At 47.2% G+C, this 17,928-nt stretch overlaps 1 protein-coding gene across 1 annotated transcript in view; it reads left to right on the forward strand.

The window, feature by feature from the left end:
* Lpin2 (lipin 2) overlaps positions 1-17,928 on the forward strand; it is a 48,829-nt gene that overhangs the window by 21,326 nt on the left and 9,575 nt on the right. The window contains 6 exon segments of the mRNA XM_051153691.1: positions 6,738-7,039; positions 9,315-9,422; positions 10,261-10,384; positions 11,146-11,488; positions 13,401-13,500; positions 17,394-17,581. Coding sequence (XP_051009648.1) covers positions 6,738-7,039; positions 9,315-9,422; positions 10,261-10,384; positions 11,146-11,488; positions 13,401-13,500; positions 17,394-17,581 — 1,165 coding nt within the window.

The following is a 17,928-nucleotide window of genomic DNA, read 5'->3' on the forward strand; positions in this document are numbered from 1 at the left end:
CATAGCTTGTGACTTGACTTGAATTTAGTCATTCTGCCTTGAGGCATGTCTCTTTAGACTACATGTGAGTATGTGCATATGTGACCTTTACATTTAGAAGACATGTTTACAGGGCCAGAGAGTAGCTCATTGGGTGAAGCTCATTCTGCATAGGCCTGGGTAACCTCAGTTGGGTATCTAGAGCACAAAGTTGTCTGCTGATGCCAAACCGATGCCATGACACCACATACAACCCCTACCACACACACGCGCGCGCGCGCACACCACACACACACACCACCACCACCACCACCACCACCAACAACAACAACAATCAAGTTTTAAACAATGACTCCTTTGTTGGTTAGGAGTATATACCCATGACCTTAAGAGCCATTAAATTGTGATGTCAAAAGATTTAAATGAAGTAGCCCCTGTGTTTTTATATGTTAGTGTACATTTCAGCACAATCTACACAAGTCCCTGGTCCTTGTGCTCAGGCATGTGTGACCTACTTGGAACAAAAAAACAGTTTATACAGCCAATGTGGCCCTTAAAATCTGTAGAAGCATTATTACATCTTTTTCCATGTGAAGTCAGTCTGAAGCACAAACAAGAAGCCTCACTTTGTCAAGACACAGGGGCCCTTTAGCTTTGAAGGTGAACTGCTAATTTGATGCTGTGAATTCACCAAGAAAACAGTGGCACCAAGAACGACCAGTTTTTGCTTGGAGAAGAGCGCCATGCAGCTGCTGCTCCGTGACCCCTCGCCCCACTCTTGTTCTCCTAGACAGACGCCGTGCTGGGGTGTCCCTACCTCATCTGCATTTGTATGGGCTGCACAGAATTGCTCCTCCCCAGAAACACAGCCAAAGAGCAGGGTGAAGCATACTTTATGTTAGCTGGCACGAGCATGAACTATTCTTGTCATCACACAGCCCTGTCACTGACTGTCATCACACAGCCCTGTCACTGACTGTCATCACACAGCCCTGTCACTGTCATCACACAGCCCTGTCACTGACTGTCATCACACAGCCCTGTCACTGACTGTCATCATACAGCCCTGTCACTGACTGTCATCATACAGCCCTGTCACTGACTGTCATCATACAGCCCTGTCACTGGACTGTCATCACACAGCCCTGTCACTGACTGTCATCACACAGCCCTGTCACTGGACTGTCATCACACAGCCTGTCACTGACTGTCATCATACAGCCCTGTCACTGACTGTCATCATACAGCCCTGTCACTGACTGTCATCATACAGCCCTGTCACTGACTGTCATCACACAGCCCTGTCACTGACTGTCATCACACAGCCCTGTCACTGAGTGTCATCATACAGCCCTGTCACTGACTGTCATCATACAGCCCTGTCACTGACTGTCATCATACAGCCCTGTCACTGACTGTCATCATACAGCCCTGTCACTGACTGTCATCACACAGCCCTGTCACTGTCATCACACAGCCCTGTCACTGTCATCATACAGCTCTGTCACTGACGTCATCACACAGCCCTGTCATGACTGTCATCACACAGCCCTGTCACTGACTGTCATCATATAGCCCTGTCACTGACTGTCATCATACAGCCCTGTCACTGTCATCACACAGCCTGTCACTGTCATCATACAGCCCTGTCACTGACTGTCATCATACAGCCCTGTCACTGACTGTCATCACACAGCCCGTCACTGACTGTCATCACACAGCCCTGTCACTGACTGTCATCAACAGCCCTGTCACTGACTGTCATCACAGCCCTGTCACTGACTGTCATCACACAGCCCTGTCACTGACTGTCATCACACAGCTCTGTCACTGACTGTCATCATACAGCTCTGTCACTGACTGTCATCATACAGCCCTGTCACTGACTGTCATCATACAGCCCTGTCACTGACTGTCATCACACAGCCCTGTCACTGACTGTCATCACACAGCCCTGTCACTGTCATCATACAGCCCTGTCACTGTCATCATACAGCTCTGTCACTGACTGTCATCATACAGCCCTGTCACTGACTGTCATCACACAGCCCTGTCACTGTCATCATACAGCCCTGTCACTGTCATCATACAGCCCTGTCACTGACTGTCATCATACAGCCCTGTCACTGTCATCATACAGCTCTGTCACTGACTGTCATCATACAGCCCTGTCACTGTCATCATACAGCCCTGTCACTGTCATCATACAGCCCTGTCACTGTCATCATACAGCCCTGTCACTGTCATCACACAGCCCTGTCACTGTCATCATACAGCCCTGTCACTGACTGTCATCATACAGCCCTGTCACTGACTGTCATCATACAGCCCTGTCACTGACTGTCATCATACAGCTCTGTCACTGACTGTCATCACACAGCCCTGTCACTGTCATCATACAGCCCTGTCACTGACTGTCATCACACAGCCCTGTCACTGACTGTCATCATATAGCCCTGTCACTGACTGTCATCATACAGCCCTGTCACTGTCATCACACAGCCCTGTCACTGACTGTCATCACACAGCCCTGTCACTGACTGTCATCATACAGCCCTGTCACTGACTGTCATCATACAGCCCTGTCACTGACTGTCATCATACAGCCCTGTCACTGACTGTCATCACACAGCCCTGTCACTGACTGTCATCATACAGCCCTGTCACTGACTGTCATCACACAGCCCTGTCACTGACTGTCATCATACAGCCCTGTCACTGACTGTCATCATACAGCCCTGTCACTGACTGTCATCATACAGCCCTGTCACTGACTGTCATCACACAGCCCTGTCACTGACTGTCATCATACAGCCCTGTCACTGTCATCACACAGCCCCGTCACTGACTGTCATCACACAGCCCTGTCACTGACTGTCATCATACAGCCCTGTCACTGTCATCACCAGCCCCGTCACTGACTGTCATCACACAGCCCTGTCACTGACTGTCATCATACAGCCGTCACTGTCATCATATCCCTGTCACTGACTGTCATCATACAGCCCTGTCACTGACTGTCATCATACAGCCCTGTCACTGACTGTCATCACACAGCCCTGTCACTGACTGTCATCATACAGCCCTGTCACTGACTGTCATCATACAGCCCTGTCACTGTCATCACACAGCCCTGTCACTGACTGTCATCACACAGCCCTGTCACTGACTGTCATCATACAGCCCTGTCACTGTCATCATACAGCCCTGTCACTGTCATCACACAGCCCTGTCACTGACTGTCATCACACAGCCCTGTCACTGACTGTCATCACACAGCTCTGTCACTGACTGTCATCATACAGCCCTGTCACTGACTGTCATCATACAGCCCTGTCACTGACTGTCATCACACAGCCCTGTCACTGACTGTCATCACACAGCTCTGTCACTGACTGTCATCATACAGCCCTGTCACTGACTGTCATCATACAGCCCTGTCACTGACTGTCATCATACAGCCCTGTCACTGACTGTCATCACACAGCTCTGTCACTGACTGTCATCATACAGCCCTGTCACTGTCATCACACAGCCCTGTCACTGTCATCATACAGCCCTGTCACTGACTGTCATCATACAGCCCTGTCACTGACTGTCATCATACAGCCCTGTCACTGACTGTCATCATACAGCTCTGTCACTGACTGTCATCACACAGCCCTGTCACTGACTGTCATCACACAGCCCTGTCACTGACTGTCACCATACAGCCCTGTCACTGACTGTCATCACACAGCCCTGTCACTGTCATCACACAGCCCTGTCACTGTCATCACACAGCCCTGTCACTGACTGTCATCATACAGCCCTGTCACTGACTGTCATCATACAGCCCTGTCACTGACTGTCATCACACAGCCCTGTCACTGACTGTCATCACACAGCCCTGTCACTGACTGTCATCATACAGCCCTGTCACTGACTGTCATCATACAGCCCTGTCACTGACTGTCATCATACAGCCCTGTCACTGTCATCATACAGCCCTGTCACTGACTGTCATCACACAGCCCTGTCACTGTCATCACACAGCCCTGTCACTGACTGTCATCATACAGCCCTGTCACTGTCATCACACAGCCCTGTCACTGTCATCATACAGCCCTGTCACTGTCATCATACAGCTCTGTCACTGACTGTCATCACACAGCCCTGTCACTGTCATCACACAGCCCTGTCACTGACTGTCATCACACAGCCCTGTCACTGACTGTCATCATACAGCCCTGTCACTGTCATCACACAGCCCTGTCACTGACTGTCATCATACAGCCCTGTCACTGACTGTCATCACACAGCCCTGTCACTGTCATCATACAGCCCTGTCACTGTCATCATACAGCTCTGTCACTGACTGTCATCATACAGCCCTGTCACTGTCATCACACAGCCCTGTCACTGACTGTCATCATACAGCCCTGTCACTGACTGTCATCACACAGCCCTGTCACTGTCATCACACAGCCCTGTCACTGACTGTCATCATACAGCCCTGTCACTGACTGTCATCACACAGCCCTGTCACTGAGTGTCATCATACAGCCCTGTCACTGACTGTCATCATACAGCCCTGTCACTGACTGTCATCATACAGCCCTGTCACTGACTGTCATCACACAGCCCTGTCACTGTCATCACACAGCCCTGTCACTGACTGTCATCATACAGCCCTGTCACTGACTGTCATCACACAGCCCTGTCACTGACTGTCATCACCAGCCCTGTCACTGACTGTCATCACACAGCCCTGTCACTGACTGTCATCACACAGCCCTGTCACTGACTGTCATCACACAGCCCTGTCACTGACTGTCATCATACCCCTGTCACTGACTGTCATCACACAGCCCTGTCACTGTCATCACACAGCCCTGTCACTGACTGTCATCACACAGCCCTGTCACTGACTGTCATCATACAGCCCTGTCACTGACTGTCATCACACAGCCCTGTCACTGTCATCACACAGCCCTGTCACTGACTGTCATCATACAGCCCTGTCACTGACTGTCATCACACAGCCCTGTCACTGACTGTCATCATACAGCCCTGTCACTGACTGTCATCATATGAACCAGCTGACCTGGGTTATTGACCGTCCTTGGCCTGGTTGCAGGTATGGCTCCCATTTCTTAATAGCTTTAGCAAGGGAACAACTTTGTAACACTTTTTCTGTTTCTTAGATGACTAAAGTGACCAGATTTCTCTGCACTATAGTAATTTCTGGGACAACCAGAGCTACATGGTGGACTCCTGCTTCAAAATAGCACCACCAACAATAGAACAATAAATTTTAAGCATGTCCTAAACCATCCAATAAAATTAGAACTATTCTATGACACTACTATGAATAAAATAATAGTAAAATAAGACCTACTTTGAAAGGGGATTAAACTGAACAAACCCCCATTAGAGATACTATTTATTGAGTTTTTGTTTCTTGACTTTTTCTCACATTCCATCAACAACATTCCTTCTCAGTCAGAAATTCTTTAAAAACCCCTTTTTAACAGTTGCCATGGTGTGGATTTGCTGGTTTCCCTAACCATAGTCGTATTGGTAGGTGTCTTAACTAGGTTTTTAATGCTGTGATCAACACCATGAATTTATTTCACCTTACAGCTTACTTCATGAAGGGACGTCAGGGTAGCCACCTGGGGAAGAAACTTAAGCAGAGGCCATGGAGGGTGCTACTTACTAGCTTGCTCTTCATGGCTTGCTTTCCTAGACCCCCCAAGACTACCTGGCCTCAGTGGGCTGGGCCCTTCTACGTCATCGTTAAGGAAAGAAATGTCCCAAAGGGCCATGTGACCCCTCAGCTTGATTTCCTTCACCCCAGATACTGCAGGTCTAACAAACCAGCCAATGTAGTCCTGCAGTACTTTCCGCCTCACCTAAACACTCCTGGTAAAACTAGAAGATACTACCAAAGACCAAGGCAACTAGATTATAACAAAACCCATTAAAAGAAACCCCTACAAGTCAGGACGTCAGCCTCATCTGGGTGCCTTAGGAGGAGCATTCAGACGATGGCAAATAAAACCCCCATCGTCAGGATGCTTACCAAATCCAAGTTCAAAACTTTAGTGGGTTCAAGTTATAGAAACTCACATGTTTTTTTAACTATTTTCTAAGAGTCTGACTATTTAAGTTAGGAAGATAACTTGTGCATATCATGCCTGCCTTTTCTTTCTTCTGATTATACAAAAGATTGAAATTGAAACCAATGGCCGAGAAGGTCACTAGATGTAGTTTATTCAGTATTAAGTGGAAACTTTAATTATTTGAAATACTGGGCCTCCTTTTCTTCTTTCAAATTCCTGGAAGGATGTTTGGAATGTCATTGAGTGACCTCATTCATTGTAGGGCGTCACGTCTGTAACTGTCGCTTTCCTCACCCTCCATGTGCTTGGCCACTTAGCGCTAAGGCCTCCTGGTTCCTCCTCCGCTCAGCTGTCCGCTGCCCTTGTTGGATGTGGCCTTAGCATCGGTCTATGCAGGGTTCGTCAGCCCTTGTAGCACTCAGCATGCTGCTGTCTTTGACAGGCTCCACTGTCATTGCAGCGTCTGTGTGGGGGGGCTGCGCTGAGTTGCCGAGCAGTTCTGCAATGTGCTCCCTTACACACTGAAGTGAGCCGACACTTAGCTATAGGGACTGTGCCTTCCCACCCCTGTGACAAGTTGTGCACTCGAGTTAATTACTGCTTTGACAACTGTCCAGTTTGTAATGGACAACTTTCCTTCTGTTCTTTAAGGAAAAGCTACCTGCCTATCTTGCCACCTCACCAATTCCTACTGAGGACCAGTTCTTCAGAGACCTCGACACCCCTGTGGTGAAGTCAAGTGCAGATGAAAGGCTGTCTCAGAGTTCAGACATTTCTCACACTTTGGAAACAGAGACCGTTTTCACTCCAAGCTCTGTGAAAAAGAAGAAACGAAGGAGAAAGAAGTGCAAACAGGACAGTAGGAAGGAGGAGCACGCAGCTTCTCCTGCGGCAGAAGATATATTCGGTGTGGGTGTGAGCTCTGACGATGAGAAGGGAGCCCAGACAGCAAGGTAAGGCTCGTGCTGCAGGTGCCAGCTAGCCATGCCCTGAGCTGAGCGCGCAGGACAGTGCAGGGCTGCTCGGGGCTGCTGCTGTTCCTGAGGGTAGCCAGGGGAGTCTGACACCCCCACCCCCACCCCCACCCCCACCCCCACTGTTGACTGTGGGACTGACTGGGGGAAGCATCACATCACCCCTTCCTCTTAGACCTTTGGGTATTCTACTGAAATGTTCATTGGAGCAGTCTGGTGGTCTGCGTCTTTCCATTGTCAGCTCAGATTTGCTTGAGGTGAAGAGATTCAAGTAAGAACATCATATTCTGGTTGTGTAGCTTTCCAGCCTTTGGGTCTTCCTTCCCACCTCCTCCTGCCTTCCCACCTTCCCTATCCCTCCCACCTCCTCCTGCCTTCCCACCTTCCCTGTCCCTCCCACCTCCTCCTGCCTTCCCACCTTCCCTGTCCCTCCCACCTCCCCCTCTCCCTTCCCACCTTCTATGTCCCTCCCATCTCCTGCCTTCCCACCTTCCCTGTCCCTCCCACCTCCCCCTCCCTTCCCACCTTCCCACTGTTTTCTTTCTCTTCTTTCCTTTGCTGCTCTGTCTTCCTTGCAGAGTCTCCTTGCAGAGCACAAGTTAGCCTCAAACTCATAATCCTCCCGCTTCCAGCTCCTGAGTCCGCATTGTGCAGATCAGTATGCCTGAAAGCCATGCTTAGGGTCTTGAATTTGGTATCGGACCTTTTCCTGAGGAACTGGGAGTTTTGTTTTGAGCTTATGAGCAAAATACCCTATTAAGTTAAAGACTTTAATTTTTTCTTTAGTGCAAGTTTTTGATTACCACTTATATACCAGTTAATAGAAATACCAAACCTATGCCACTTCTCAAATCAATACTGTCCAAAATTTCAAGGTAGCAGTTTAAGGCAGAGTGTATAGTTTTTCTCACTTATGACAGAATCTTCTTCCACTTGTTTGACTCAGTGGTCATCTAAAACACTGGAAGGATATTAGCAAGTGTGTCAGTGGTGGTTCTCTCGCTCCTGGTTCTTAGACAGAGGCTGCTGCCTGCAGGTGGCCCACGGGTGGCCCGCAGGTGGCCCGCTGGTCTTTACTGAATGGGAAGGAATGAGAGCAGTGCTGGCCCCTGTGGGTATTTCAGCTCAGCTGCTGGAAGGACATGACACACGGTGTCTGGAAAAGTTGTGAAGTATTTTTGCCCATCCAAGAAGGGAGCGTTTTTTTTTTTTTTAATTATGTTATAATATTCTGCCTGCATGTACACCTGCAGGCCAGAAGAGGGCACCAGATCTCATTGTGGATGGTTGTGAGCCACCATGTGGTTGCTGGGAATTGAACTCAGGACCTCTGGAAGAGCAGTCAGTGTTCTTAGCCTCTGAGCCATCTCTCCAGCCCCCAAGAAGGGAGCTTTTCTAGCTACATAAACTATGCAGGATAAACTGACTTTGATGTAACTTATTTATTAAGGCAAATTAAATGGTGTGGTTCTGATTTGCATTCAGTACATTACTGGAACTTGAGTGTTCTATAAGAAGCTCTTAAACCTGCAGTACAGCTGGACCTGGTGACACATATCTGCAGTCCCAGCACTTGGGGAGAGAGGCAGGTGGACTCTGTGAGTTCAATCCCAGCCTGGTCTACAAAGTGAGTCCAGGACAGCCAAGGCTACACAAGAGAAACCCTGACTCAAACAAAAACAAACAGAAACCAAAAACCAAACCAAAGTGACAACAAAAGTGTACAGCGTGGTGCTTGTGCTTTCAGAGGTTTTCAGCTATTTCCATATGCTTTGCCTTATAAGCCTCATTGACTGAGTAGTAGACAGGGACACATGATAAATTCCCTAAACATAAAAACCTAGGCCATAGGTTTTCTACTTTGGACTTTTAACATCTTCAGTTTGGAAGGAATGAGTGAGTGGCATCCAGTGAATAATGCTGTGCTAAGCATGTAGACAGCCATATTGGCAATGCCAGCTTAGTGGGGAGGACAGGTTGAGCCCAATATTGATGGGTGCCAGGCAGCATTAGCATTCCACTGTGAAGCCGCATCCCCAGCCTATCAGGAATTCTTAATCTCATCTCTTTTCTGTCCGTTACATACCGACTGACTACAGCAGTATATGGTGGGTGGCTTGTGTCAATGGCCCCTTGTTCGTATTAGCCTTTTAAAAAGCTCTTACTGATCATGTGGCTTTCTGTTGACTAAGAGTCTTGTCAGCTGACGTGTTATTCCTGCCTTACTGGTCTTTGCTGTTTTCCCCTTTCCTAGAGGATCTTCAAATGCTTCCTTAAAGGAAGATGACTATAAACAGCCTCCGCTCTTCCGCTCTGGGGATCACTACCCCTTGTCTGATGGAGATTGGTCCCCATTAGAATCGTGAGTATCTGTGATATTTTTCTTTTCTTAAGGGAAGGCAGAGACACATACCAGCAGCTCTTAAGTTATTTGATAGTCATAACTCTTTCCATTTGTGTAATAGTAAGCATTAGGTAAAATTTTACATGAATATGAACTGTTTTCAACAACCATTTTGTTCCTAAATTTAATCTTACCCTAATGGTGTTTGTCTGTTGTAAATCTGGATAATCAGCATAGATTTGTCCTATTCGCTGTTAAATTCTAGTTCTATATTATTTCGTTAGTGTCGGTTAAACGGTTCAGTGAGAGCCTGTGCTCGTACTGTTTCACTCTGTGAGCAAACTTTCAGATTTTAAATGGTTTTTAAGTTCACGCATTTTATGTGTAAAGATGTTGCATTTGCATGTATGTCTATGCACTGTTTGTGTGTCTGGTGCCACAGAACCAGAAGAGGGAGTCGGCTCCCCTAGGATGTTAGGGTGACAGGTAGCAGATAGCTGTGAGCTGTCACGCGTTACTGGGAGTTGATCCCAGGCCTTCAGTTCTTTACCACTGGCCCATCCTCCCGTCCCACAGTAACTGATTATTAGACCACCTTCCGGTGTGTTTTCTGTCTTATTAAATTGCCTGAGAAACAAACGATGTGCACCGTGACGGGTCTCCGGAACACCCGGAACGAACGTCCTTAACAACCACAGCTGGCATTTTACCTTACTAAAGAGGTCCAGGGCAATGAGTGGCGGATGCTCTCTTCAGTGGCGTGTGTCCGCCTGCAGCTGACACAGTCAGACTTCCTGCTCTTTTCTCTGCTCTTTGAGTCTCTGCAAGACTGAAACCTTGTTCCCTTTGTTTGCAGTGCTTACCCCCAGGCCACGGGCCCTAAGAGTGATTCAGAGCTGGAGGTGAAGCCAGCTGAGAGCCTGCTCAGATCTGAGTCTCACATGGAATGGACGTGGGGTGGCTTCCCAGAGTCTACCAAGGTACTGGGGCTCTTTGGAAAGACGTTAAACACCAGCCGAGGGTGTGTCTCTCTATTAAGTGAAGGAAGCAATTTCTTTTTGAGCTCACAGTATAATGGTGGCATTGCCCTCTTGTGGTTGAAAAAGTAAATAAAAATTAATATTTTCATAACATTCCACTGTACATTTACTTATAACTTAAGGAATGCAGTATCTTTTGAGTTTCTATCTAACAAATAATGCTGATTACAAATAAATATAGAAAAGATGTAAAGATACCTAAAGGAAACTAGAGTTTCCACACTGAAATCTGACTAGGGTCGGGGTGGGGCACAGCTCGGGTGGTAAAGACTTGCCCACCGTGCTGAAGATGCTGCGTCCCCTCCCAGCATCCCGACAGGAGGAGGTACACAACACTTTTCCGCTGCTCACACTGAAAGAATAATATACTAGAAGTTGCATGCATTTCTTGAAAGGAAATCACTTAGGTCCGCTTTTGGATTCAGTCTTGTTAAAACAGAAGTGTACTTGGTTGTTTTAAGCTGCTGTAAGGCGCGCTGGAGTCTTGTTGGTAGAACAGTGTTGTGTGGATATTGTAAGCTCTTTCCCTCGAGATGAGCATCCTCTGCCTTGGATTCTGCCTTAGACTGTCTATACCATTTTCTTCAGTGTTTGACGTGGCCTGCTTCATGCACAACACAGCTAGTGAATGCTACCATGTAAATAAAATAAACCATAACAAATACATTTGAAGTTAAATTTTAAACAATTCACCTTTGCAGGTCAGCAAAAGAGAAAGATATGACTATCATCCAAGGACAGCTACAATTACACCATCAGAAAACACTCACTTCAGGGTAATTCCCAGTGAAGACAGCCTGCTGAGAGAAGTGGAGAAGGGTGCTACTGTGGAAGAGACTGTCTGCACTATAGTGAAACCCAAGCCTAGAGCCCTGTGCACGCAGCCGAGTGGCACAGCCTCTGCTGGACCTTGCGACCTGCCTCTGCAGGGCCCTCAGAGTTCACCCATGTTAGATGCAGACCCTGCTCCCTGCCCATCCTCAGCAGAGGCTCCCACAGAACCCAGACCAGCTGCTAAAGTGGACTCGCCAACAAAGAAGAAAGGTAACCGTTGACGTGTGTTCCATGTGGTAGCTGCGCTTGTATCTGTGCTCTCCAGTCAGAAGCTGCCCCGCGCCTCTCCATGTGGCTTCTCTTGCTCTCTAAACACATCAGAACAAGACTTTAAGCTTTGTTACCATTGGTCCTTACGTCAGAAGTGATTGAGTTCAGCCAGTTGATAAGTACAGGGCCAGTGCTCTTGCCAACATGAGGGAATCGTGTGTAGTCCCCACGTGTGCCAGGTGTCTGTGCTGTGCTCTTTAACTAAGGTCCTACCAGGAGTCCTGTGCCGTCTTGAAGTACTAAGACCGACTGTTAGTGAATGAAATACTAAATGGCCTTTTGCTTAAATAAAAGTGAAAATGGAACAGAGGGAAAAAAGTGTTTTCTCAGACATCTGCTTAGCTGAAGCAAGGTTAAATCTTTTGTAGGTTTAAAAACAGTTGTACTAGGGGCTGGAGAGATGGCTCAATGGTTAAGAGCATTTGGCTGCTCTTCCACAGGACCCTGGTTCAAGTCCCAGCAACCACACGGCAGCTCATAACTGTCTGGTCTATATCTCAAAGTCCAGTGGATCCAACCCTCTCCCACAGACATACCAATGCCAAAACACAAATAGACATAAAAATAAATAAAAGATAAAAAATATTTTTAAGTGTCCACTAATTATTAGTGCCTTTTTCACTAATTTTCCTCTTAAACTAGTGTGGAGCATGTCCCTCCACATACGACAGTCCCTGTCGTAACCACCTTCAGATCGGGCTCGGTGCTAACTGACACACAGTCACCCAGTGAGAGCCAGAAGCTTCATACTCCGAACCCTGGCTCGGAGCCGCTGTCAGAGGAAGTAAAACCTTCCCGAAGCTGGGTACTTGCTACACTTTGAAGTAGGGGGAAAGGACCACCAAACATTCCACGTCACAAACTGATACAACCGATAAGTCGTGTAAGATAAGAGTGTGGCTGTCAATGGTGTTTGGCCAAATCTGCCATCTTGCTGATGGTGGCTCTCCGTAGGGTCTGTGTACCATTTGTTCTGTTCTCGGGACCATGGGCCTGGCCAGCTCTGGCGCGGCACATGCTGTGTTTCTGATGTGGGACGCGCTAGTCCATGATGACTTTTTTCTTACCGCCCCCAAACTTCATTGTGAAGGTTTTATACATACTGGGGTACGTCACTTCACGGCAGGGATATTGTCTGAGAAGGATATTATTAGCAATTTACTACTGAGTGAGCATCATAGTGTGTGTTTTTATACAGTTTAAATCAACTGGCCTGGCCTCCCATTTGCAATCAGGAGATTCGGGGAACATGAAATGCTGTTGCCGGTATGGGATGGCACACTGACAGATTTCAGTAGGTAGATAGGAGTATGCCCTAAAATTATGATAGATAATTTATAATTAAGTCGCTTTTTCAAGTCTATTCTGTCCATAATTGGGTGTGCTATAGGAACACAGGGCTAGCAGGACAGTAGGTGTGTTTACTCCCCATCGTTGTGAACACCCTGCGTTACTCCAAGATGCCACAGTAGCTACGGTTTCATGAGGTGGTGGACACTTTGAGCTGCATTATAGTGTTTTGGGACCACCACTGTATTTGCACCCTCTGACGTGTCATTATGTGGCGCAGTGCACAGCCGTGTCTCCTGGCCGTCTCTTGACTCACAAACGCGAGGCATGCTGTGACATTTGAGATTTCACGCTGAAGTTCCCCGGGACATGTAGACACACAGAGAGAAAGGGATGCTCGGCAGAGCAAGGACAAGTACATGGGAGCAAGCATGCTAGAGCCTGATCCTGGGCCTTGCTTTTAGGCAAACAGTGGTTCGTCCTGTTTAGAAAACTATTTTATGACAGAATTGTAAATAGAGAATAAATCCTTACCTCTGGTATGTTTTTCTTTTAATAACAGGTGTTCACAAAAGAAGTCAGCACCAGGGACCTGATGACATTTACCTCGATGACTTAAAGGCTCTTGAGCCTGAAGTGGCCGCTCTCTATTTCCCAAAAAGGTAGTGTGTGCTTGTGCACTGAGGAGTGAACAGCTTGAGATAACTCCAGTTGTTTCGTCTGAGCAGGAGGAACAGAGTGGTTGTCTTCTGGCTGACTGCTTATGCTTCTGGGTTAGAACGCTCATAGATAGTGTGTTGTTTTGACTGTAGTGTCTTGTTTATCAAAACACTTGGTACAATAAGCAGAGACTAGTGAAACCCGCATAAAAGGATTTAGAATTTCATCCCCCCCCATCCTGTGCGTGCACATGTGTTTGCATGCCTGTGTACATGTGTGTGTGCATGCACGCATGCGTGCATATGCGTGTACTGTGCCCATGCTATAGTAGTGTACACTTGCAGGGGTCAGCGGGCAGTGGAGTCAGTGCACTCTTTCCTCCGTGTGGGACCCACGATCGGCTGTCTAGTGCTCACAGCAAGCACTCTTACCTGCTGAGAAGCCGTCCCGCGCCTCTAGTTTAGTACTGCTTACAGCCCTTGATAACAAACGGAATGTGCCCGAGGACATTCTTTTGGCATTCATTTATTTAATTGTGTGCTTTAAAATAGTACAATTCAGTTTGCAACATTTTACAGAGAATTCCTTCACTCCTTTGAAGAGTGTGAAGCCACTTCTGAACTTGAGTCTTGCAAGGCACCATTCCAGGGCCCTGGGTCCTAGAGGGATTACTACCTAATACACTGGCTGTACAGCGCAATTCATCTTCTTCTCAGAAAGCATGACTTGAATCTACTGAGCCTTATACACAAATTATATTCTTGTTATTTTTTATTAATTTATTCTTGTTACATCTCAATGTTTATCCCATCCCATGTATCCTCCCATTCTTCCCTCCCTCCCATTTTCCCCTTATTCCCCTCCCCGATGACTGTTCCGGGGGGGATTACCTCCCCCTGTATATGCTCATAGGGTATCAAGTCTCTTCTTGGTAACCTGCTGTTCTTCCTCTGAGTGCCACCAGGTCTCCCCCTCCAGGGGACATGGTCAAATGTGAGGCACCAGAGTACGTGAGAAAGTCATATCCCACTCTCCACTCAAGTATGGAGACTGTTCTGACCATTGGCTAGATCTGGGTAGGGGCTTAAAGTTTACAGCCTGTATTGTCCTTGGCTGGTGCCTTAGTTTGAGCGGGACCCCTGGGCCCAAATCTACCTATCATAATGTTCTACTTGTAGGTTTCTAGGACCCTCTGGATTCTTCTACTTTGCTATTCTCCCATGATCCTCCTGCCTCTGCCTCCTTCAGCAAATCCTACCAGCGTATGCCACCACTACCGGCACAAATTATTCTTTTAAATAAGTTTTTGGGGAAGCATACTTTATTTTTTACTTGGAATGGAAAAATTAGGTTGACATAAATATACTTAAATTTTTAACAGGTATTTTTGGGGAGGCTCTTAAAGTCCCTTCCTGACTCTATACCCTACGTTATCTTAAGACACCTGTGTACTTCATTGAAGCAATGGGCTTTTAAAGATGGAAAATTTGAAATTGTTCCAGGTTTTAAGGGTAGGAAAAATTAAAATATAATCTCCTAGAATTAGACTTTCTCTCGTATTTCCCAGACCTTTTGCTTTACTTTCATACTAGATTTTTTTTAAAATATCCCTATTAAGAAATAGGGAGCAAAGCCAAGTGTAGTGGTGCACACCTTTAATCCCAGCTCTCAGGAAGCAGAAGCAGGTGGCACCCTTGAGTCTGAGGTTAACCTGGTCTACATAGCGAGTTTCAGGATAGCCAGACAGAGCTATAAAGAGAAACCTGGTCTTTAAAAGCCAAGAAGAAAGGGGGCGGGGAGGAGGAAGAGGAAATAGTCACTAATGCAGCGCAGCCCCACTGTCCTTGGCTGTAGGTCACTGGTTAAGATCGCTGTGTATTAGCCACATTAGCATAAGGACTGACTACTGGGACGTGTCACAAGTGTGCTCTGTTGTGATTGCCACAGTTTATACAGCTAAACTTTCACATGTCTCATCATTCCTGTGGATTTGGCAATGTGCTGAGTCAGATGTCGTTACTGGTTGAATGACACCAGCTGTTGCAACTGATAAAGCTCAGTGCCTCGCTCTTCGGGACAGCGGTCCAGAACCGATGTGGGTGGGAGGCCCCATAGGAGCAGAGAGCGAAGAGGCAGGGCCTGGGTGGGGGTGCAGAATTTGGGGCAGGAGAGTGAGAGTGAAAGACGAGCAGGCGCTAGAGGGCACACGAGCTCTTCTGTTCGTACCAAGTGTGGGTGTTGCCTCCCTGCCCCTCCCTGCATGGCTTTGCTGTGCTACCATGTCTCAGAGGGCTTGGCTTTCTAACCATTTTTAATGAAGAGACAATTTCTCCATCAGTTTCATGTCAGGTTTTGGAAGTGTGCATTACTATCAGAGAAAATTTCCCCAAACCTAAAACTATGTCTGCGTGTCTATACGCTCTTGTTGCCTACTACAACTTTTAGATTTTTTTTCAGACGTTTGTGATAATTTCACCAGATGTGCCATGTTTTGTTTTGCTTTAATAAAACTTTTAAACCTCTGCCTTCAGTCAGGTGTGGGGCGCACACCTCTAATCCAGCACTTGGGAGGCAGCAGCAGGCGGATCACTGTGAGTTCGAGGCCAGCTGGACTACAGAGTGAGTCCAGGACAGTCAAGGCTACACAGAGACCCTGTCTCGAAAAACCAAAAATAATAATTAATTAATTAATAATAGAGGTAGTGGTAGTAATAAAAATAATTCTGCGTAGGGATGTGAGTTAGTGGTTGAGTGCCTGCCTAGCACACACGAGGACCCTGAGTCCCCAGTACTAAAAATAAATTTCCCAGCCTCTAGGAAAAATCTGAACATCTCAAATACTATACCACTACCCAAGAGTTAAAGTAGTTAACGCTTGTGGCACGAAATGCAGTGTGCCATGATGTTATTTCACATTTAGGGTCCACTGCAAAAGCTTTCCACATGCTCTGTGCCTCCTGTAGAAAGATACGGTCAGTAAGGTCCAGTCCTCAGGGCTGCAGAGGCGGTCTGCGTTCCTCTCGATGGCCTCACCTCCTGAGTGCTTTTCTCTCAAGTAATTCCTGCTTTTTAAATTAGTTTAGTTTTAGAGAGTATTAAGAATGAATTTAGAAAGCCTTGGAGTTGGCAAGGCGTTGTTTTAAGAACACAGCCCTGGACCGGTAATTTCTGCAGGCTGTGTGTGCTACCGCGTCCGTTTCCTGGAATGCGGGATCAAAGGGCTTCCAAATGGCAGGTTTTTTTAACTGTCTGTTATTTCATTGTGACAATTTAAGTAAGTGCTTATAACTCCACTACTCCTTTACCCCAGCAGGAAGGCCCCAGTTGAACGGCCGTCACTATTGTGCGTGGCTCTTGAAGTGTTTGCAACGTTCCCAGTTGGTGTTTTAGAATTCAGAGTCTCACGAATGTCACTTAAGATCTGGTTTTCAAACATTACTGTAAAAAGCTGTAGGGCCAGGTCACTGGGAAGGTGCTGGGGGCTAAGAGTGCTTACAGTTAAACCATAGGAACCCAAGTTCAAGTCCCCAGCACCCACATCAAAAAAAAAAAAAAGAAAAAAAAAAAAGAAAGAAAAAAGGCATGGCCACCTCCCATGCCTCTAACTCCAGCCTGGCCCAGATGGCAAGCCTGCAGTTGAGGGAGGCACCTGTTTTAAGGCAGGAAGAACCCAACTGACACTCTGCTCTGACTTTTCATGTGTGTTTGCTGTCCCACACTTCGATGCGTGTGTCTGCACGCATATGCCCCAGAAGCTGGATTTGATTTTCTAGCTGTTCCTCCTAGGGGATAAGCTGTTTGATTTGAGGCCCTAGAAGACCATATACTTAGCCAAAACTCTAAGGATCGTGTGACAGAACACATAGTTATTTCTGCTTTCTTCCCTCTGCTGCAGTGACACAGATCCGGGTTCCAGGCAGTGGCCTGAGGCCGACACGTTCTCGGGCTCTCAGTCCCCACAGTCTGTGGGAAGCGCAGCTGCGGACAGTGGCACAGAATGCCTCTCAGACTCGGCCATGGACTTGCCTGATGTCACGCTCTCCCTCTGTGGAGGCCTCAGTGAGAACGGAGAGATTTCTAAAGGTATGTGCACAGCTGTGCCTGCTCATCACTAGGTTTAAAATCTGTCCTTGTGCACAGACCTCTAGTCAATAAATTACCGACATGAGGGGAAACTGATGAGAACTCTACTTTTAAACAATGAATGGTGTCTTAAGTTCTTGACGGGCCGTGTGAGCGTGGGGTGCCTTGCCATAAAGCTCTACAGCCTAATCGTGCCTCTGTGTGGCATAGTTCGGGAGGACATCTACCTTGAAGACTGACTTCAAATTCAGAATTTGCTAACTCACAGGCCGGGATCACACTGCATTGACCTATGGGGTGGGGTGCCCAGCTGCCTTCCTGACAAACGGTGTGAGTTGGGCCATGAT

Source organism: Acomys russatus, chromosome 12 (assembly GCF_903995435.1).
Source record: "Acomys russatus chromosome 12, mAcoRus1.1, whole genome shotgun sequence".
NCBI lineage: Eukaryota > Metazoa > Chordata > Mammalia > Rodentia > Muridae > Acomys > Acomys russatus.